General features: G+C 31.5%; 1 protein-coding gene across 5 annotated transcripts in view; it reads right to left on the bottom strand.

The window, feature by feature from the left end:
- The window catches only part of Gcn5 (Gcn5 acetyltransferase), a 93,493-nt gene extending 69,891 nt beyond the window's left edge, over window positions 1–23,602 (bottom strand). Inside the window, exons 1-6 of one of the 5 annotated variants that reach the window (XM_035360245.2) lie at window positions 23,498–23,602; window positions 19,140–19,314; window positions 18,184–18,307; window positions 9,554–9,699; window positions 6,044–6,139; window positions 2,864–3,045 (exon numbers count right to left, since the gene is read on the bottom strand). In XM_035360245.2, the coding sequence (XP_035216136.1) occupies window positions 2,864–3,045; window positions 6,044–6,139; window positions 9,554–9,699; window positions 18,184–18,307; window positions 19,140–19,304 (713 nt within the window). In that variant the 5' untranslated portion in view covers window positions 19,305–19,314; window positions 23,498–23,602. The other 4 variants (XM_035360242.2, XM_035360243.2, XM_035360244.2 and 1 more) reach the window with 4 other exon arrangements.

Genomic DNA, 23,602 nt, shown 5'->3' on the forward strand with positions numbered 1-23,602 from the left:
TTTCTAGATTTTCCACTCTATTAGACAATAACATTTACACCATAAAAAATTCAATAGAGTTTGTAAAAAAGGTTAAAAACATTTCTCCTCGTAATTTACTCATGGTTTCTTTTGATGTAAAATCATTATTCACCAATGTCCCAGTGGAGGGTGCATTAAGATGTCTAGAAACCAGACTTCGCGAATTTCATTTCTCTTGCATCGAAATTGATGAGCTAATTTCTCTCACTCAACTCTGTTTGAAACAAACACATTTTGTTTTCCAAAATAAATATTACAAGCAAACTGAGGGATTAGCCACGGGAAGCCCCCTCAGTCCCATCCTGGCTGATATCTACATGCATTATTATGAATCAAAATTATTTGAATCTTTAAACTTCCTGGCATGGTTCCGCTACGTAGACGATACTTTTACCCTGTTTGAAGGTAATAAAGATGATTTAAATAGAGTTCTTTCAACAATGAATTCTATTGATCCTGCTATTCAGTTCACTTTTGAACTTGAGACTTGCAATTCTCTTCCGTTTCTCGACATTCTGGTCACACGTAACACATCCAACTTCAGTACTACAGTTTACCCTAAACCTTCATCGGTTTGCCTTCCACCACACTTTAAATCATGTCATCCGACTAAACAAAAGTTAGCTTCATTTTATTCCTATGTTTTCCGTGCTCTTCAAGTTTGCTCCTCCAAACTAGCCCTTGATGAAGAACTAAATTATTTAAAAGCAATAGCTATTGACAGGGGCTTTTCACCCAACATTATTAATCAAGCAGTTAAAAAATTCTCATCTCAACACACTAAAAGCCACACTCTTATTTTAGGAGATTATAAAAATTCTGTTGTCATTCCCTTCTTTCCATCAATTAGCTATAAAGTTGCACATATTTTGCAGAAATTTAACTTTCGGGTTGTTTACTCTCCCATCAATAAAATTCCAACTTCTATACTCAAGGACCCCATTCCGGATATGAATTCCTGGGGTATTTATAGGATTCCTTGCCAGTGCGGTTTAATTTACATTGGCCAAACTAAGAGAGCCTTAAAATTTCGCGTCAAAGAACATGAGGCATATGTTAGAAAAAAGGAAACACAGAAGTCTTCTGTTGATCAACATTGTTGGTCCGAAAATCACACTTTCAATTTTTCTGCTGCCAAAATTATTCAAAAAACATCTTCCATTGGAGAACTGGATTTTCTAGAGGCATTTCACATTCATAAAAATCTTTCTGTTCTAGTTAACGATCCTAATTCCAATCCAAATTTGCCTTCGGCTTTTAGAGAAATTATGTTTTAGTTCTGGTTTCGCCAACAGATGGTGCCACTTGCTTATTCTTGTCCAGGCTTTCTTATCTTATCTAAACATTATTTCCTATCTTGTTCATTTGCGGTTTTGCAGCTGAAGATGATGGTTCGGTAAAACCATCGAAACTAGTCCTGTGAAAATTTTGTAAATTAACGCTGATGTTTGTTGTTTGACTTCTGAATTAGTAGTTCACTTGTATTTCAAAACTTAGAGTATGATAGCATTTTTTCCCCCTCAGCCACTCTGAACTACAACTATTGAATCAGTGAGTATAGGGGTCTAACAGTATTATTTAATCATGAAGTGTAACTGCAAAATGAACTTCTGAATGACTAACAAATCCTTCTATTAGTAGGAATAAGAAAACTGTATAAACTAAGAGATCTAATTAAGATACAATAACACGCTGAACAAGTATTAGTTTAGAAGTCAAACAACAAAAATCTAATCACTTTATCTTATCTCATTCATTTGCACTTTTGCAGTTGAGGCTGATGGTTTGAAACTAGTCCAGTGAAAATTCGAAAACATAACGCTGATTTTTGTTGTTTGACTTCTAAATTAAGAGATCTAACTTTCTCACTTTCTGGAATGTACAGAAATTGACTCAGTTTAACCACAAAGTATGACTGCACAAAGAAATTTCAAATGATTATTTGCAGGCACCGTGGAATCTTCAACACGACTTTCTCATATCCATTATGATGTAATACCGCTGCAAGAAAATGTTTTTTTGATTCTATAAAAAAACACTTTTTTTACAGCGGTATCACCACCATGATTTTATGCTATGTTTTAACTTAGATGCACTTATCCCATCTTATTAATGAAAAATGCTAATTCATAATTTCAAAGCAAATATAAAAACTCTGAGACTGGAAACTACAGTTTCATAGTTCAAATTTTTTTCAGAAAGGATGCACTAGTATGCCAATTTCAAATTTTTCCACAGAAAGTAAAGCAAAGAATGCCTTAACAAGAGTTTGATTTTTTTTCTATGCTCTACATGTATCTGAGAAAATGTGCAACATCTTGAAATACCAGAGAAATGTGCAATACAGGAAAGAAAACAGAGGTGTACGAGCTTTTCAAGCAAAAAATACCGCCAGATGGATAAATGTGTACATAGTAACCTAATTCTTGTGATTTCCCTGCTATAAACAAAGTAACAATCATGAAAGTTCAAGTTTACTCAAAATTTGATTTTAACCCGATTAACAGCCAAGGTCCTTCAAATAACTGATTGAAATGTTCCTACTGCAGAGAAATTATGTATTTTAATTTCAGAATTATATTAACTTTATGATCATTCACTTGTCATCTAGAAAACACTTTTTAGTAGAACAGGAAAAACTTATACAAAGCACAGATTTTTAATTTTAAAAATAATCTAACTGGAAGAAAAACATGATAACATAAAAAGAAAAATGTTTTTTTACTCCTGCATTTGTTTCTGCTTTTAAGAAGATACGGATTAGTAATCCTACAGTTTTAAAATATCTTTTGGGGGCACCATGTAGCTTAAAACAACTCTTTAAAATATTTTTAATAATTACCTATTGTAATTTGATTTATAGACTTCAAAATCTGCATCAGGTGATCGGTTTTTATAGGCATTCGGTGTCTCCAACTTTGTACAGTTCAAACAGCGTAGGAAAACTTTAGCCAGCTGAACATTTATTTGAAATATATCCTTACTCACATTGCTAAATTGATAATTTACAAAATTTGTAACAGCCTAAAAAAGAAATTATGTTAATTAAATAAATAATGAAATTTATTAACTGTATTAAATGCATTCAAAACTAATTCTTTACCAAATACACTGGCAGGAAAAAATAAAGGAACTGAAATGCCTTGTAAAAACAATGAATTTTCATGTGTATGACACACATTTGGACAATCAGCCTTAGACTGACTATCCACGTACATCTAGAAAAAAACTACATGGCAAACATTCACAAATATTCCTTCCAGCCAACAATCCTTAATATCGCAAGATCAGGTGTTCACATTTCATTGTGCTGCCAACATAAAAGGGCATGCACACTCGATAAGGGACAGATTTTCACATCTAGAGATAGCTGTTTAGCTTATGGAAATAAGTTCCTGAGGAGCTGTGTGAAATGACAGTGTGTTAAAAATGTTTCTTCGATCATTTTCATCGTAAATAGTTTTAAAATTTGTATTTTAATCCAAAATAAAAGTTTTTATCTCTTTAACTTCACAACCCTGATTTTCAAAATAACCTGTGACCTGTGACATTACAATCTCACTGAGAAGGCAATGAGCAGATTGTGAGAAATGGCATGCGATTGGGAGAATGGAAACATGATAAACACTGGTACAGATCTGCAATACCCAAAAGTAATCAAGAGCATCATGTCAAGAATTTGGAACTATTTTAAAGACACTGGTAGACTGAACAACCAAGTCAAGATCAAAATCATTCCACACCAGACTCTCAGGGCCATTATTTGACAACTGTTATTAAAAGAAATAGGCAACTGATATCCATCCAAATCTTGGATGTTGATTGCAGATAAAAGAACTTGATTATCCAAATATACCATGAGCAGCAAGCTGCATAAGGGTTGTATGCAAGAAAATCCATGATTTATGACCCTCCGGCTGTGAAATTATCCTGATTACAATGGCCCAGACATCATAATGATTGGAGCCCCACAGATTTGAACAGAGTTCTCTTTATTGATGAGCCTTCTTTTATCTGGACAGCGATTCCAGACAAATTACAATCTTGAGGAAGCAATACAAACGGAATAAACCTGAAAACATTCAGATAGGCATTGGTAAAAATGTGATGAAATCAAGGTATGGGAAGGTATCATTTAAAATGGCTGCATTGACCTAAATATTTTTACCAGTACAACTATGAATGATGAAGTATACAAAGATGAAGTTCTTGATCCTTATGTCAGGTTATTTAGGGATTTAATCATTAACTAATATTGCCCTCCTAATGAACAATAATGCTCGTCTTCATGCTACTATAATGGCCAGTTATCTTGTAAGCAAAGTAATTTAGTAGATGGAGCCAAGGCTGGATGAGGCACTGAGCAGTTGTGCAAACACTGAATGGGCCACTGCCTCAGGAAGGGCTAGATGTGACCTACAAGCCGTGATGCAACATGTGTTAAAGGGGCATATCTATATTGTATGAGAAAAAAATGGTTACCATATCTAGACTATCTTTATTATGATTAAAATTGCAATGAACTTGATAGAAAATTTTAAAATATATATATTGAGACAAACAGGGCACAGTGTTAAAGTGGAACAGCTGCCATGTGATGGAATAGTATAAAAGCTCTGCTACGGTGCTCATTGGGGCAGATGTGATGGCTGACACCTCCCTCCCATTCGATGTTCCTGGCAAGCATCTCTTTGGCTTATGCTGTCTGTGGTTGCTAACCCATTTTGTACATTACAAAATAGAGTAGTATCCCACCAGCACTGTATCCTCCTACCAAATAGACAGATGGGCCATGATGAGGATTCTATGAATCCAATCACAATGCGCTGACTGGAATCAGTGCACAACGGCAATAAAATAACTGGCGGTGTGGTATGAAGAAGTGTTACCCTACAAAATTCACTGGTTTTACTATCCAAAAGTACACCGCCCAAGTCTAAGGGTATCTTTATTGTCAAATAATAGAAAATGTGCTCTTAAAGTGGAATATTTTAAGGCAAATGGGCCTTTGCAAAGTACATTCAAATCACTCACTGTTACTGCATGGTGATGAAAATGAACAGTGCTGAAGGAAAACATGATAATCTTCATAAAAAGTTCCAAAACTATGAGCAACAAGTAATATAGTAAATAAGGTATACACCTACAAGTTTACATACTTAGTGAACATTATTTTGAATATCACTTAAGAAAAGATAAAAAAAATTTTTGTGAATGCATGAAAACTGCATAATTAGTACTAAATTTCCGTACTCATATATATATATATAGTTATGTTATTTATAGGTATATGGTATACACTTATAAGGTTACATACTTATTGAACATGATTTTGGATACCACTTAAGGAAAGATTTTTTTAAAATTATTTTTTGTGCATCCATGAGCATCACATAATTAACATCCAGCACTCATATATAATAATGTTATTTGTAGGTAAGTGCCAAGGTTTTTCAATATACTAAAGGCGCTTGTTTGTTTGTTATTATCCTTATGATTGATTCTCTGAAAGTTACATTGTTTAACAGGTGTTAAGTTCAGTATAATATTTTTCCTTAATTTTTCATTGGCAATACAACATACTCAACCTCTTATTTTCTTTTTCTACAATTTTCACTTGATAAGTTAATTTGTATGAGACATTGGACGTATATTGATTTGCAGTTTTATCCAGATCCTGCAACTTTTTTGCAAAGCTTGGTTTTTTATTATTATTATTATTTCCTGAACATGACATCTGTTTTTTTCCAACGATAAGGTACTACATGATAATTAAATTAAGCACTCAGTCTAAAGTGAGACCACAGCAAATTTCAGGTGAAATCTTCAAAAATAATGATATTGAAAAGTCAAACAAGTAAAATTAAAAAATTTTAACATGCACAAATTGCTAGTATTAAAAACTGTACTCATTTATAGTTAGTATTTTTATTTGTTTATCTATTAAATTAAATATCTCCTTAGTAAACTTAATAAATAAATATATATATAAAACATGCATTATAAATACTACAATCATAACCTGCGCAATACTAGGTGACTCAAATGGAGGAGACTGATGGGGCTTTGTTAAAACTATTGCAGGTTTTGTTAAAAGCAGAACACTTTTCTTAAGAACCTGAAAAATGTACATATAAAATAATTAAAATATCTATTTTATGATTCAAGTAAAAATTATTTGAACTAACATATTATTTTAACTCATTTGGATGGGAGAGAAAAATAATATACAGACATACATAAGAAGAAACATCAATGAAATTTAAATAAAGGGAGTTCAAATATTCAGCATACATAATACATTAGATAAAAAATTTTTATACTTTTAAGCAATAATTTATATTGATAAAGTAAGCAAGAAAGTCAAAGCAATAACTCTCTCAAATAAAAAAATTAAAATGAAACATTATAGAACAAGATCTTAGATATATCAGAGTATATTCCAAAATACTGGGTTTCAATAAAAGTTTCTTGCCACCATAAATATCATCTGTGCAAACAGTTGGTATTGGCATGTTTAATCATATTTTGTCAAATGATTTTTGGCATTTGAAAGAAAGAGACTTTAGAACACTGTGTTGTGAAATTTGTAAAAAAACATCATTATACAGGTATAAGGTGTTTGAAATGGAACTATCAAACTACCAGATTAGAACCATCATTTACTTCCAGTTCTGTTGCAAAAAGTCAGCTACAAAATGTCACCAAATTATGTATACAGTTTTAGATACTAATGTTGTATCATATGACACTGTGAAGGTTTGGACTGAAAGTTTGAAAACAAGGACTCTAACTAGTTTGAAAACAAGGACTTTAATTGGTTATTAAGGTCTGCTTACTGCTTCAAGAAGCTCTAGCCTGCTTACTGATATTGAAGAGGCCTGCCTGCGAGAACTTCTAGAAAAAAGATCAGTATGCAACCACTCGAGAGCTTGCTAAGGAGTTAGATGTTAGTATCATGTCCATTAGTCATGCTGTTCATTGCATAAACTTGACACACAAGATCAATCACTGGGTGTCGCATGAACTGATTCAAGCAGATAAGGACAGACATGCTGATTTCTTTGGAGACTGTCAAACGCAATAAAGAAGTTCACTAGTTTTTTTTTTTTTTTTAATAGTTACCGAGATGATGTTCACTAGGTTAAAAAAAACCTAGTGAACTTTTTTATTAAAAAAAAACCTAGTGAATCATCAGGTTCATAATGCCTTTGAACCTTGGTATCAAAGATATATTGGTTATTAACTGATTATAGCAAAACATGCAATAGCATAATACTTTAGGAGGAATGAAGTAATGCTTTAGGAGGAATGCTCCGATGTGAAGGCTCATATTCACAATATAAAGAGGTAAGCCTAAAAATTATGAAGCCATTCTGATTGTGGAGAACTAACAACAGGTATACTGCAAATGTTCAGCATTCTTATCCACCCAATCAAAGCTATATTGCAATGAATTTTTTTAACACTAGACACTTGCATGGTCAGTCACCCCAAGACAGTTATCATAGAAAAGAAATATATATATATATATATATATATACATATAATGATTTTAATTAATCTAACTTGTGTATTTCATAGGCCTACCTTGTAATTAATAATAATAAAAATTTGGAAAAAAATAAATATTTTACATTTTGCTGACTCGCAACATGCTGATGAGCAGATGATAAAAATATTTTATTTTAGGCAATGGCAGTACATTTCCTTTAAATTACTGAGCCTGTTGATTAAATCTGCAAGACAGATACTTTATGTTTTGCTGAGCGGCAACACACTTCTTTTGAACTGTCAAATCTGTTTATCAAACTTTCATTAAATTCACTCAAAATATCAAATAAAAAAATCTTTGAAATTCAATATTTCAATTTTGAAGTGCATGTATTCTGGTGGAGATTTATGTGTGTTCAAAATACGATGGTTCTAGATACTGTCATTTTTCCACGATATGAGGAACACACATGCATAGATTCTTGACTATTTAAAAATAGAGATAATGAAATTTTTAGTTTTTCTACAATGTTTCAATAATATTATAAAACACACTAATTTTCAAAATTAACAAAAACATTAATTCTATATTCAATTTTTTTTTCTTAACAGATTAATATATTCATTAAGAGCTCTGTGCAAAATGCCAAATAATGAGGCAGCCTACTAAAAATGATACCAGTCAATACTTAGCAACATTACATAAAATGGTACTTGCTTGTTATGTGGCCACTACAGGCCCTTTAGCGAAATCTGACAAGATTTAAAGTTAATTTGGTGAAAACTAAAAAAGTACCATGGCAATCTTCAAAGAATGAAAAATTACAATCTACAGAGAAAAGATTTATTATTGTGGAGGTCATAATTTGGCAAATGCTGCTATTATAGAATCAAATATTGATACAAACATTTATTTTTACAATTTTCTGCTTCCCCCCCCCAAAAAAAACTATAGTCTGATGCTACTAGTGGTAGTAAAGGCATGTCTAAACTTCCACTGTTAGATGACAACAGTGGCATAACCATGTAGAGGTAATTTTAAGTTTCATCAGCCAACTTCATTGTTTAAAATTAAATCTTACTATGCTTGGCCATATTGTACGTGCCTGCTAATATTCACCGGGGTTCCCTTGTAGCTCACTAGATGGTAATCAAGAAACATAAGCCAGTAGTTGATGCAGCAATCCGTCTTCAAGAAAATAAGCATTACCATCAAAGACAACATCACAGCGATGTGCACGCTGCAGCACCAAGAAAAATGCTTAAGAACAGTGTGGGAATGCAGCACATGCAAAGTTGCACTTTGCTTGAAAAAGAAAAACTGCTTCCATGAGTACCATAGAGACTGATTTGTGAAGATGTGTTCTGTGGGCAGTGGTCGCTGACACTAACCACTAGAAGTGGTCATTTTTTTCATGCATCTTGAACAAAATATGTGTAATTGTCGTAAATAATTTTATTGTAACACCTGATATAGTAAATAAAACAAGAGTTTTGCTGAAAAAATTAATTGCCTTTTCCTGCCCCTCAAAGAGTTAAGGGCCAACTACATTAGATAGTTTTGTACAGCTTCGGATACGTTCAAATTAGTTTAGCATTAGATTAGTTCCTTATCGTCTCATCGAGTTAAATCTCAAGTGGAGGCTTTTCTGTAAGCCCAAGAAAGAGGCCATCTGCATTCTTAGTTCGTTGAGATAATAAAAGATAAGTTTAACCCTTCTCTGGACTTGTTCATTTACACACTTGGACTCAGCAATAAGCTGCTACATAGTTCTACTGAGTTAAGCATAGACAAAATAGTTAGAAACATTACAACTATAATGACGCTGAAAGATGAACCACTTCATCCTGAACTTCTGCACAGATTTACTTAATACATGACTTAAAAATCATCTACATAAAATAAGAAAATACAGCAAAATTTTGTTTAAAACTCACTTTTTTTTTTTAAAAGGATTGCAAACTGTATTAATCAAAATTACTTTTATAAAAGATACATGATACACTATAATAAGCATAATATATAAACTCAACTCACTTTAGAAAGGGTAAAATATATTTGTTTAGTGTCGGTATCTTCTTCATTGCGAAGCAACATTGTTAAGTTTTCAATGTCAACAACTCTGCCCAGAAGTCCATTCAAATCATCATCACTAAAATTCTTCAAATGAGATATATGATCAGCTAGGGATAACAAATAAAATGAGCTTTTAGCACATAATAAATTATATTTACAGCTTTTTAACAGTGATAAAGTGATGCTTTCTACTACATTTTTTTTTTTTTCCCCGGAAAGAAAATAGATCAGGAAAAAAAAAAAAAAAATGTAGTTCTGCTGCTGCTAGTCAGAGACACGTAATAAACAGCTAAATATGGTTCCTGAAATTTTAAACACTACTGCTTGCTTCTTTTTGGGAGCTTAAACTAACGAGCTCTTGAAGACTGTATGAGGAATTATCCTCAGGTCTTGACAACAACAAAGTCAGAAGAAGGGTGTAAAAAACCCTTTATTCAATTATATAAAGTTGAACAGACAGCCCCACTTTGGCTTACATAAGCCAACACTTCTGGCTTAACTCAAAATAGTAATGTTGAACTTAAAATAAAATGTAATTAAACTAGTCTAATGGTTCACATGATAATTTAAATGTGCAGAAAGGCCCTGACTCGCAAATGCTTATGGAAACAATCCTAATTGCTAGAAGCACTCAAGGCCATAGAATCAAATCTCCAGTACATTAAAGTAACAATGTAGCCTTCAAGCAGTCATAACATACTCTAAAACCACCTTCGAAAACCTTTGCTTAAACGACACTTCTTTGTAGCTTAATTTGAATAACTGCATGACATCTGATTAGCATTCTGGCAAGAAAGTGTGGGTGAAAAACGAGGATGAAAGGAAAGTTGCTTTAACTATTAGTCAAAATAAATAAATAAATCCTCACAGGACTTTTGAATCAACCTTTGCTTGTAGAAAATTTTTAAAGTCTTACTGACATCCAGATCTTAAGGTTGTACTACACTAGTGCACTTTGCTGGAAATAAAACAACTTTCACATTTTGCAAGAAATCTGTTGTTTGAGGATGGGTGGTACACTAATCTGAAATCTCTAAAAAATAAAATTTTGCAGTTTTGTCTCTCATATATATATATATTTATTTTATTGAGACATTCTATAAAAACATGTCCATAACAATCCATGCTTTCTTATTTGCTTTATATTCTAATGACAGTGTTTTAACATGATTGAAGCACCTTGTTTTTTGGTGATTTCCCTATAACTGAGTCATCATTTTTTATACAATCAGCATTGCAATAAAACAGAGAGACATTCTTTACTTTGCTTAGCTCCATAAAACTCGCCATTTTTTAGAGCTAGGGTTCTTGCAGGCAGAAGTTTAACTCTTTTTTCTCTTCGGTTTATAAAGAAAAGGTCAATTTCATCAACATTAAAAATGTCTTTTAATTTTGTTTTGGTATGTAAATTCTTGAACCACTCTTCAACTGACTCTGCATGAATGCTTTTTGATTCTCCAATTATTATATGACATGAGATTCCATGCCACAGTTTAAATTTATGCAACTATCCAGTTGAAAAGCAAGCTTCCTTCACATTCAATTAAAGTGCTATTCTTTTGACTTCTTGATTACCATGGGAGCCATTCACACAAATATTGGAAGTACAACACTGAATGAAAAATTTCAGCAAAATGCCTCAAAAACTCCCTCTGAACTCCAAAGGAACTCAGATAATGTTCTACCTTGAACATGTAATTACTTTGAAGCAGACTGTCTACAAATTTTTGCTCTTCCTCAAGTTTTTTTCTATCATAAATAACTGTTTTTAGAGTTGTCATGAGAATATCTATTTCTTTGCTAACTCAGTTTTGCTAACTTTCATCAAACCAGTATTCTCATCAAAACAAAAGTGCCTTTCACTTTCACGATATTTTGTATCAAGTAATTCTGCTCCACTTAGTTTATTTAACAAAGCGTCCTGCTCAGAAGAAAAACCATACCTGTTTTCCCTTCTAAGTATCCCTTCTATTCATGAAATATTCTTCAACTCCTGTACCAGACTGTGATGTCTCAAGCCTTTGTTTTTTTCTCCTATCTCCAATTTTAGAAAAAAACACTTGAACAGTGGGACTGCCAAATGTAAAACCAATGCAGTAAGTCAAACAAAAGTAACATATAGCCGAAGTTATTTGATGTATAAAAGAAATATTTTACTATTAAAATAAATATTTGGGGTCAATTTATAATATAAAATAAATAATTGGGAATTGGGACCAAGAAGTTATGTAGCAGTGTAAAAGACACATAAATCAATTCTCTCTATGACAGAAGTCTGCACTTTTTTAAAATTCTTTTCAGTAATTCATCGATATCAGATTTCTTATTTCATAATCATCCTTTCTAGAAATTAATATTTATTCTTTAATGTTTGTAATTTAAAAAAAATAAATACTTCCTTGCTAAAAAAAAAAAAGAAAAAGAAAAACTGAAAAATCAGCATGAAACTGGCTGTTTTATTTTAGGTCTAAATACCACATTTCATCATGGCACATAAAAATACATTTAAACTTTACAACATTAAAACATTCCTTGTTTACAATCATATTTGTTTATGAAAGGTTGACAAAATGGTCACATGGAATGAGCTGATTTAAAAAATTTTTAGATTTAGAAATTCAGATTATTTCTTAAATTCAATTCAGACAATTCAGAGATAATTTCAGAGATTTATTCAGATAATTTTTTCAGATTATATTGCTGATTTAGAAATGGTTTTATTACCATTCAGAGTTTTCAGCTATATTTTAGTAAATGACCCTCATTCAACAATGCAAATTATCTTTTCCAGTAATTCTCTAATATATATTTGATTTTATATATGATCAAATATGAAAACGATATGGGTATCAAAATTCTGTAAATATGATTTTGTGGTTAACAGTAAATTGTAGAGATTTTACTTTTCTGTGGTTGCAGGATTAAGCAATTCTTTCTTTCCAAATATGTGCCCTATCTGTCAGTCATAAATTTGATATACAATCTGGTTCGTCTGCTCCCACTGCACTGTGTGAGCTGAGCTCGTTCATAAGCATTACCCCATTAATTTTAGTTAGTAATTTGTTTTTTCCATGTCAATAAAATATGCATATAATAGATGTCATTACTTACTCCTATACATATTTTTATTTTAAAAATGGCAGTGCAATTATTATGCACACCTACACTATACACTTTCATATTCAACAACTATGATTATGGCATTATGAAGATTTTCAACACTTTTTTTTGTTGCATTTGTCAATAAGTACAGAAATGGAATATTAAAACAGATTTTTTAACAGACATATTAAACATTAACATTAAACAGACACATTTTCAGAAGTATTTCAATTCATGAAAAAATGTGAAATTATTTTACCAGTGTATCTTTTTGTTTATGTCGCATAGGAAATGTGTGTGTGTGTGATTATGGCAAAGCCTCAAGGGCTATCTGCCTAAGGTGAGGTATGCGTTGAGGACTTTCTAAGGGAAACTGGCTCGTATACACGTTAAACATGGGGAAAACCACAAAAACGACCATGCAGCCAGGCCGTTCGCGAGATTCGAACCTCGGACCGAACTACCAGTGTTCAGTGACTTTACGGCTCGGCTGCTGGTGGGTCCTTTATGTTGCATAGAAATAATACTTTTTGGATAGTTATGTATTTTACCTTTGACTATTTTCAATAAACAAAACTGTTACCAAACAGTACGCTTTAGTATCAATAAAGGATACGTGTGACATTTCTAAACATTCACAAGATTTTTCTCTTCGGTTTTTATGTCCTCTAAGTTTTCAGTCCCTCTAAGTTCATTATAACATGATTCAACTATAGTTTCAAGACCCGAGTTTATGTTTATATTTAAATATTTTATATGCTGTAACTTATATCTGCTGATTATCTAATTAAATAAAGAGTGAGCTGTAGTTATGTAACTAAGTAAATAATCTTTGTACCTTCAAATTTCTTATGTTCCTTTATTGTCACACGTATCCTTTATTGATACTAAAGCGTACTTATAGTACGCTAAAGCATACTATAAGTACACTTTAGTATCTATTAGTATCTAAGCTGTAGTTATGTAACTAAGTAAATAATCATTCGTACCTTCAAACTTCTCACAGAATAATTAGCATAAGTTTGGCAGAATCTCCATCAATGTTCACAGTCAAAAAAAAAATAATTGCTTTTTTTTTTTTTTTTTTTTTTTTTTTACTTGAATATGGCAAAATATTTCAGGATTGACTCCTTAGAAAGGACTTTTTAACAGAAATTGACTGATATTTATACACAAACTAGACTAAACATTACAAATGGACACACACAGCTACCATCCTTTGTGAAATAAGTAACCAGTTGTTCAGGGGTCTTATCCACTTAACAGATGAGCTGTACACTGCTGGTACTACATAAGGTAATGATATTTCTTAATAAAGAAGCTCTTTGTGTATTTTGCCACATTTCCTTTTTAAATTATCATATTGAGTATATTCCTAGCTCCCTAGCAATGCTTTTAAGTAAAATGCTGTATCATTCAACAGTATCTCCAGCTAAGCGTTTAAGTAATTCTGCATCATTGCACAGTGTATGATTATTGAGAATTACAGTCAAAAGTCATTAATCCAGATTTCCGGCAATTCTGGATTATCGATTTTTCCGGATTATAGATCATCAATTTAAATATGGTAAGATGGCATGCAGAAATTATAAAATTAAAAATATGAAACCGTAATTTATGAAATAAAGAACAATTATGATCTAAAGGATATCAAAATTTACAAAAAGAAAAAGCTTAATATTTATTTGTTTACTTTATTAAACATTTCTTTTAATGTAAGTTGTTTAAGTTCCTTCGTTTCATGTGATAATACCTTCTATTTAATTCTATTAAACAGATATAATTTCTTGTTTAGTTACAAAGTTCCGCTGTTCAAGTCCTATAATTGCTGTGTCGAGAATACTGACTAATTTGTTAATCAAAATTTTTTCGTTTTCAATAACCTCTGTGTCACTTTCTTCACTATCAGAAGTGAATTATAATGACGAGGAACTTGATTTAAATCATATCAAAGATGGAGTACATCGAGATGAAATACTACATTTAATAAGGAATTATAAGCCAAATAAAATAAAAACATCTGCCCTGAAGATAAGGACAGTGCTGACAGATCAACTTCCAATTTATTGCGCGCCGCGGCGTCCCCCCCCCAAGAGCAGCATGAAATTGATAAACAGATTTCGGAACATACTTTTGCTTTGTAGATCCTTTACATATTAGTAAATATATATCGGAAATTCTATTTGACATAATCGAAAGTTAGAGCTTACTTTTATAAAATTGCTCTAATAGTCTGCAAAAAATAATAAGCCGGATCCAATTCGAAGATTAAGGAACAATGCAATCTGCAACATTAACTGAATTAGATAATTTTAGTTAAGCTTATACCGTCCGTTATACATTAAACACACATGCGTAAACATATTATGCGCATGCGCACATGCATACTCGCAGCCGTAAAGGTCTTACGCGCACGCGTAAATGCCTATGCGCATGCACAGAAAGTTTGTACTTTTGAGGTCCGGATTATACATTATTCTGGATTATGGGTGTCCGAATTAATGACTTTTGACTGTATTCATTTCAAGTCATAGGACAATCTCTTATTTTTATTTATAGTTACATCAATTCTTGATACAAGAATAGCTTTATGTGTTTGATTACCTGAATTTTTGTTATCCTAGAAGCAAATCTGATAAATCAATAATTTAATTTATTGCATAATAGAAGAACTTATTCAGGAGTCAAAAATGGCTTTTTAACAAATCAGCAATTATGTAAAGATAGGCAAACATTTATAAATTAATAAAAAATTATAAATACATCTAAACAGTTTACGTGAACAAGCCATCTTATAATAAACAACTGAAATATTTTAGCTTCAGATATATTCTGTGACTGTGTATGTGATGTTTTATGAAAATATTTTAGTTAAAAAGTTTTAAAGCCAAAATTCACAGATTAAAGAAAACTGCTTTTTAAGTATTATTTTTGGTACTTCCTTAATTATTTTGGCTTTCATTACTTAAAGGCACCAAGCTGTTGATAGACTTTGAGAGAGTGGCAATCCTACTTAGACCTCTTCTCATGAAAAGCAGACTTTGAATGATTGTGGTTATGATTATCAGCCATTTAACCAGAGTCTGCAAACATAGCAGGGCAGCTGCTTTCAGACAGTCTATTAACAACAGGGATCACAGAAGCCACACCTACATAAAAGTACACTTATGCAAAAAAAAGGGGGGGACAGTTCTATATCTCCCTTTCTACTGGGCCGATTGACAAAATTCAAATTATGTTTCTCATGTCTCGAAAGCACGACTTAGGCTATATGTTAGATTTATATACAGCATTGTTCTAACATAGGTATTTTGACACAAAATCAGACTCTTTCTGAAATAACATACCATTTTTTTTTCATATTTTGATTCTATGACTCAATTTATGCCTAGATATTAAATTTTGTAAAATTTGGAGCGAAATTTATGGAGAAATTCAAAACTTTATCTTGGCACAAGATAAAGTTTTTTTTTTTCAGTTTTCACCAAGAATAATTCACTTGGCGAACTTCTTAATATGTGGCAACCAATTTTCCTTTCCCTTCCATAATGTGGGGGGGGGGATGGAAAAAAAGGCACCTCGTTCCTACCTTTTTACATTGCACATGAATGGAAAAAAAGTCACATCATTTCTATTTCAAAATAATTTTAGCAAAGTGTCTACACCACATTTGATGTTTTATCACTTTCAACAAATATGCCAAATTTCAAAACACACCAATATATAAATTCACCTATATCTTCAGAAATTTTAAATAAAAAACTGTAATTTTTTGCAGGTATACTTAGAAATACGTCTACTTTAGGATTATGGTAAAAATTTTATAGATTATAAATCAAAATTTTTTTTGAAAAATTTAAAAAAATTATTTTAAAATACAAATTTTAAAAATAAATCATAAAAAATGGGTAAATTTTATTTGGAATGAACCTAAATTTTGAAATGTGAAAGGAAGAATCAAATAAGCTTAATAAAAAAAAGATTAATAAATATATACTAAACTTAATTAACATCAAGAAGCTAAAATTTTTAGAGCTAATTTTTTAAAAACTACTCATGCAATTTTTACAAAAATTGGTAGTTTGGCGTAATTTGAGTCGTAGAATCGAAATATGGAAAAAAATTGGCATTTTATTTCAGAAAACGCCTGGTTTTGTGTCGAAATGCCTATATTAGAACAATGCTATATATAAATCTAATACATATCCCAAGTCGTGTTTTCGAGACATGAAAAACGCAAGTTGAATTTCGTCAATCAGCCCAGTAGAACAGAAGATATAAAACTGTCTTTTTTTTTCACAGTGTACAATGCTTACATATTAATGCAAACACCTTGGCATAATTTGGTGACATTTCGAAAAAGAAAGATGATTTTTTATTGCAAAAAATTATTTTTTATACACATACATATTTTAATATACGGTACAAAGTCCGTAATCTGGACTCGTCGGGACTTCGGCGATTCCGGATTAGGAGTTTTTCCGCATTATAGATCATCAATTTAAATCTGGTAAGATGGCATGCAGAACTTATACAATTAAAAATATGAAACCGTAATTTACGAAATAAAGAGCAATTATGATCTAAAGGGTATCAAAATTTACAAAAAAAAAAGCTTAATATTTATTTGTTTACTTTCTTTCAATGTAAGTTGTTTAAGTTGCTTTGTTTTTTGTGCTAATACTTTCTCTTTAATTCTATAAACAGACATAATTTCTTGTTCAGTCACAAAGTTCCACTGTTTAAGTCCTGTAATTGCTGTGTCGAGAAAACCGACTAACTTGTCAATCAAAATTTTTTCGTTTTCAATAACCTCTCTGTCACTTTCTTCACTATCGGAAGCAGTTATTTTCTGGATCTAGAACCCTACTACAGATTTCACAGTCTGTTAGTTAATTGATTGATGATTGTTGCATTGTCAAAAAGTTTGTGGCTTTGAGGTCCAGATTATAGATCATTCCAGATAATGGACATCTGGATTATGGACTTCGTATTGTACTATACTCCTCCAAAACTTATACTGCAATGTCTTTCATTGCCTGGCAAATCGCACAACGGCATATATTAAAACCGAACCCAAGACAAACCATATCATGATTTTTCTATAAAAATCCTTACGAGTACAAAAAGAGTACACATGAAAATGGCAATATTGGTTGCTAAAATTGAAGAACATTTCTAGGCATAATTAACTGAAAATTTATGATTTACACGGTTGCCAGAGTTTGGTTCATTCTGAAAATCTGGCAACTTCTATTAAGACGGCTGCTCTAATACATAACTACCAAAAGTATACATTTTTCAATAGCAAAAGAAAGTTTATTTTAACCTGATTTAAAAGACAGACTTGATTCCAAGTAGAAACAATTACAAAAACTGTAAACATTAATTATTTTTGAGGAAATTGATTCTGGATGCATTCCTTTCTTTCAGCCATCTTTCTTTATGTAATTCTAATGCTAATCCAAATGGGGGGAATGATCACTTACACAAGGGATGCTGACAAAGACAGAGACAACTTAAATCTACCCCAGATTCTGATGCATCATAATGAAATGAAGCTTCATTACTGTTGAGATTTTTCCACCTTGTACAAGAACAACTTTTCTCAGCCTGCAAATAAAAAAAGTCAAATTGTAAAAAAAAGCAAATTTAACAAAATAAAACTTTTAGGTATACTTTAAAAGTTAAGATGTTAAAGTGAGAGCTCAATTGTAATTCTTTAATTTATTTGGATATTACTTATTTACACCTTAAATCAGAATCAATAACATAACGAATTGACTAAAGGCATTGACCAAATGCATTTTCTTATTATCTCTAAATAGTTATTGTATATTTGGTTAAATATTCACATAATTTCATAAATTAAATACATATGCTTTAACCCTCTTAGCGACACGGGTTTTTGGATCTGTCATGAAGACCTGTATTCAAAGACACTTTATTAGCTAACTTTGTATATTTACTTACTTTAGGCTCTATTTTCACAAACTTAATTTATTAAGATGATATTTATATTATTAAAGAAAGTAAGAAAGCAAAATATCATAAATTATAAGCTAATATATAACAAATGACAAAAAAATCTCATGACCGGCTAAAGGCGGCCATAACGCTCAGAGGGTTAAGGTAAAAAGAAGGCAGTCTTATAATTTAATGCAACTTTACACTTAACATACATAAAACTTGCAATTTTTCTTTCAACAACAGAATTCCTCCAAAACTTTCAGTCTTTTTAAAGCAAAAAACTATAAGCATAAAAAATTTCTGTTTAAAACTACAGTTTTGCCTAAATGCCTAATTTGCAAAGTACATATGACAAAGAAGAAAAATAACATCACCAATTTAAACAATACTTCCAAAATTTTGTTAGAAAATACAAGTAACAAAAATAATAATTAAATTATTTTTTTAAATTTTCAAAAATAAATAAACCTCTTACCCTGCATGCTGAGAAAGAACTAAGCTTTGCAAATTTTTTATTACGTGGCCACTGCTTCCATTTCTGTTTCTTCTCTGCAATTTGCTCTTTTAAACTTTTTTTAACAGAATCACGGCTTCCAGCTTGAGATTGGCTAGAGGTAGATGGCTTCGAATTCTCATTCATACTGAAAATACTGTAAAAAGCAACCAAAATTCTGCATAGAGTTCAACAATACATAAATACTAAAAAATATACTAAAAAATACAATTATATAGTGTATATCAGAAGATACTATATCCCTAAAATAAAACTTTACATTTTAATGTAATATAATGAATGAAAATTAATAATAAATTAAATTTTATTCAGAAGAATACAGATTTTAATTATTGAGCTTTCAATGCTAGAATTGCATTACTAGGAATAATGCAAGTTTTTCATACTATGACTCACAGGAAATAATTCTAACATAATTAATTATGTAGGATTATGGGGAATTATAACATGATATTGATACCCTTGAAATCTTGAGATTTATGCGTCTAGGTAGTAATCAGGCCTGGCTAGAGTTTATTCATTGCCAATAACAGGAAAGCCATAGAAATAAAAGTCCCGACAGTAACACATTTGAATTTTTAATATTGGAGGAGATTTAGTTCCTTCGATAAATGATTTTTGTAACGGAGCTTATTAGCCCTATACTAAAGAGGTACAATTAGGTCATTACAGACTAACAGATAACACTTTAATAAGACTGAACAGGATAAAATCCTATCAACTATTGGACTATTTTCTGAAAACAAATTTGGAACTACAAATATACAGCATTTAATATAAGAAAGCAGATAACATCCTGACCACTTTTAAGTCCATTCCTTAGCAATGCAAAGGAAATGTGACACTGAAATGAATTTGTATCATTTAAACATTACACATAAACTCTGAAATTGCTACACAATATGCACTAAAAAATTTATTTTTAAATTATTAAAAATTTATTTATTAAAAAATTTATTTTTTAGCTATGTAAATTTGAACTCTTTTATGTGTACAGATGATAATTTGTGGCAACAATTGCAAGTTAACTGTTTCAGAATAAATTTTGAAAGAAAGGAAAATGGAGCTGACATAGAATTTTGCAAAAATCAAAATTCTGTCTTGGGTAAATCGATAATCGCTGTTCCTACCAAATAGTGCAGGTACAGCTAGAAGTGAAAAAGACAAAAGAATTTCACAATTGATTGTGCAAGTACAGTCTCGCTACATTAACCGTGCAGTTCCACACCAATTTTAAGGAAAAGCACCCTTAGGGCCAGTCTGAGAGTATCCCACCCTCTTCCCCTACCATCAACCTCTTAAGAGAACTTTTGGCTTGCCATATATTTTGAGTGCCCCCAGACACCACATATATACAAACATCCATGCCTTTTGCAGGATTCAAACCCAGGCCCATAAATATAACAGTCAACGTCATTAACCACTATAACCAGTTGGACAGTTTACAAAATGATACAGAATGAATATAACATTCAGTCTGCCGGTACATATAAAAGAATTTACAAAAAACTCTATATGAAAAATTAATTTTTCTTTGAGTGCCCATAATTTAACAGAAAGCAGAGCATGTCAGGTTCAGTAAGGAAAACCTAAAATTACATAATGGTGGTGGACACTACATTATTTCTAAATCATAACTGGTGATGAAATGCAGTACCCTTTTTTGACAATCTAAGCCCATCAAGAAAGTATGTTCCTTTGAAGATGACCCCAAACAAACAGTGGTGAAAAGATGATAGGCAATGAAAAAAATAATGTGTATAGGTTTCTTCAGAAGTAGAGGATTGGCTAAAGCCAGTCAAGTCAAAGAGGTAAGAGAAAGTTACAGCTAAGTGGTACATCGTTAAAAGTTTTACAGTTCTTCAAGAACTGAATAATAGGAGATTCATGCTTTACCAGAGAGTTGTAGCTAGGGTTTTCAGCACCCAGAAACAACTGAAGATTTCGCGCCCCCTACTGCTTGCCAAGGATGGAAAACATTTAATTCTAAAATGTCGTAACATAAGTTTGGCGCCCCTTGGATTCTGCGCCCGGGGACAGATGCCCCCCTTGAGCTACGCCCCTGCTTTACCATGATAATGGATCTTCACATTCTGCAAGATTGACAATAGAATCTCTTCAACAAACACATATGAAATTGATAGAACATTGAACCTATTCTTCTCATTTTGCTGGGAATTTTAGCTTATATTTTAATCCAAAAAAAAAAAAAAAAAAATTCACTTGATTGTAATCTTTATTTCAAAGATAAAACTGATAAGGTCATATTGGAGGGAATTACTTTGAACACTCCTAAGATTTGGTAAGTTTGCTATTTAATTATAGCTAAAAAAGTGACCCTCATACAAGGCAAACATAATGTATTTCTTCAAATATACACTTTTTCTTGAATTTTGTTAAATTTTAAAATGCACAGAAATGTTTAAATGTCTGCAAGCCATTCCCAAATAGACATGGATGTTTGTAAATGTATAGTGTCTATTTGGCATGGGGGCACTCTAAATATGAGACGGGTTGAAAGTCCTCTTCAGAGGCTGGTGGTAGGGGAAGAGGGGTGAGACCCTAGGACCTGTCCTCCCGAGGTACTCTTCATCAAAACTGGGAGGCGGAACTGAGCTCATACTCTCACCTGTATGGTGCTCAAGGCTCTTGCCAATGACATGCACAATCTTGTACTCTATGCCACGATGAATTTTGTGGGCTTCTTCTGATGTTCTTGTCAGACAAGTGAGATTAGTCACAACAACAACAAAAATTACACACACATTTAATTCTAATTAAATACTCAAATTATTAAAGAGGTTAAATGCAGAATTACATTTACCGCTTAGCAAAAGAGACACATGCCTAGGGTCCACTGTAAAGATAGGGCATCTGTTATTAATGCTTGAAATAATACCAGAATTTATATCTGACACATTCTACATGGATAGAATAACTATCCTAATTCAATATTTTTACATGCAAATAAGATTTATTTTGTTTATGCTATTATTAGTTCCCATACAGCAAAATGTTTGAGCCAGGTAACAGTAAAATATTTCTAAGAAATGAATACTGATATTCGAAACTGTCAAATAAAATGTCCAGTAATTAAAACTGACTTCACAATTTTATTAAATAACAAAACTCTGCAGAATTTCTTCCTGATAAAACCTTCCTATTAAATTGATGAACAATGCAGCAGTAGAGAGTTGTATCGAGTAATTTTTTTTTAATGTAATTCACAAACTCTATATTTTTCCTTTGAATGGAACATATTAGATGCTTGCACCTTAAAGAAACATTTAATCATAAAACTTTTGTCAAATACAAAATGGACTACGCTAGCTAACGCAAAAGATTAGAGAAATAAATTGTATTTACATAAAAACAACTGATCCAGAAATAAAATGAAAGCTAGCAGTTTAAGTAGAAATGGCTACATTTTGGATAAAGTGGATGAATACAAATTTGTTTAACAATACGCATTATTGGAAAAAATGCTTTGGGTACGAAATACATTGCAAGCAATCATTACAACTATTATCAAGTTCAATAACTACAATATTATTTTATAATAATATAAACAACTTTATTACAAATATGTATAGCTTCAAAACAAAATTAGAAATATTATTTGAATTAAATATTTAAAAGGAAGACAAATAAGGGGGGGGGATAACAAAGAGAGCACAGTTACAAAGAAGTGAAGCTTTTTTAGAATGAACCTATTTCTGACTGTTCAGGATAGAATTATTATTAAATTTTATGCAGATGATTTCAACAAGGAAATTTTAATGTGTTGAAATTTGTAATTATAAAAATTTACAGTTCAAATCTAAATGTAAGGATATGATAAAGGTGATGAAACGGTTTAACATATCAGATAAAGTTAAGATTTAAAGCACCGCTTTGATCAGCTTTCAGAACTGTTAAGATTAAAGCAATGCCCCACAGTGGATATCCTAGTTAGTGAAAGTACTGAATTAGGCTTTTGCACACAGAGGGCACTTAAAATCTATTTATCTACATCTATTCTAGAGAGGTTATTAGTAATGTGTACAAAACTGTGCCTTCCATTTTCTGAGGTGCTCTCGATCAAAACTGGTATGGAACTGGTCATGCAATCCTCAGTAGCTTTGATTTTAATAATTTGATCCAATCCGTCCCTCCAGTAATGGTGGATAAAATAAATAAATTATAAAAAAAAAAAAAAATCAATACAAAAAAATTATTTTTAAAAAATCTAAAAATGGCAAATTAATCAATTGCCACAGTAAGCAATTTTACACCTAAATTACATAAAGCAGAAAAATTGCTCAATCAATAACACGCACAGGACAGCCAGTCGACGAACAGTAAACAATTACTGCTTGTCATTTTCGGCGAAGTCTTTTTGCCTGTTGATTGAAAATAATTATATATATTAATTTCAAATGTGC

The sequence above is a fragment of the Stegodyphus dumicola genome, chromosome 4, assembly GCF_044657685.1.
Source record: "Stegodyphus dumicola isolate Sdum_Otavi_A_Nest chromosome 4, ASM4465768v1".
Taxonomy (NCBI): domain Eukaryota; kingdom Metazoa; phylum Arthropoda; class Arachnida; order Araneae; family Eresidae; genus Stegodyphus; species Stegodyphus dumicola.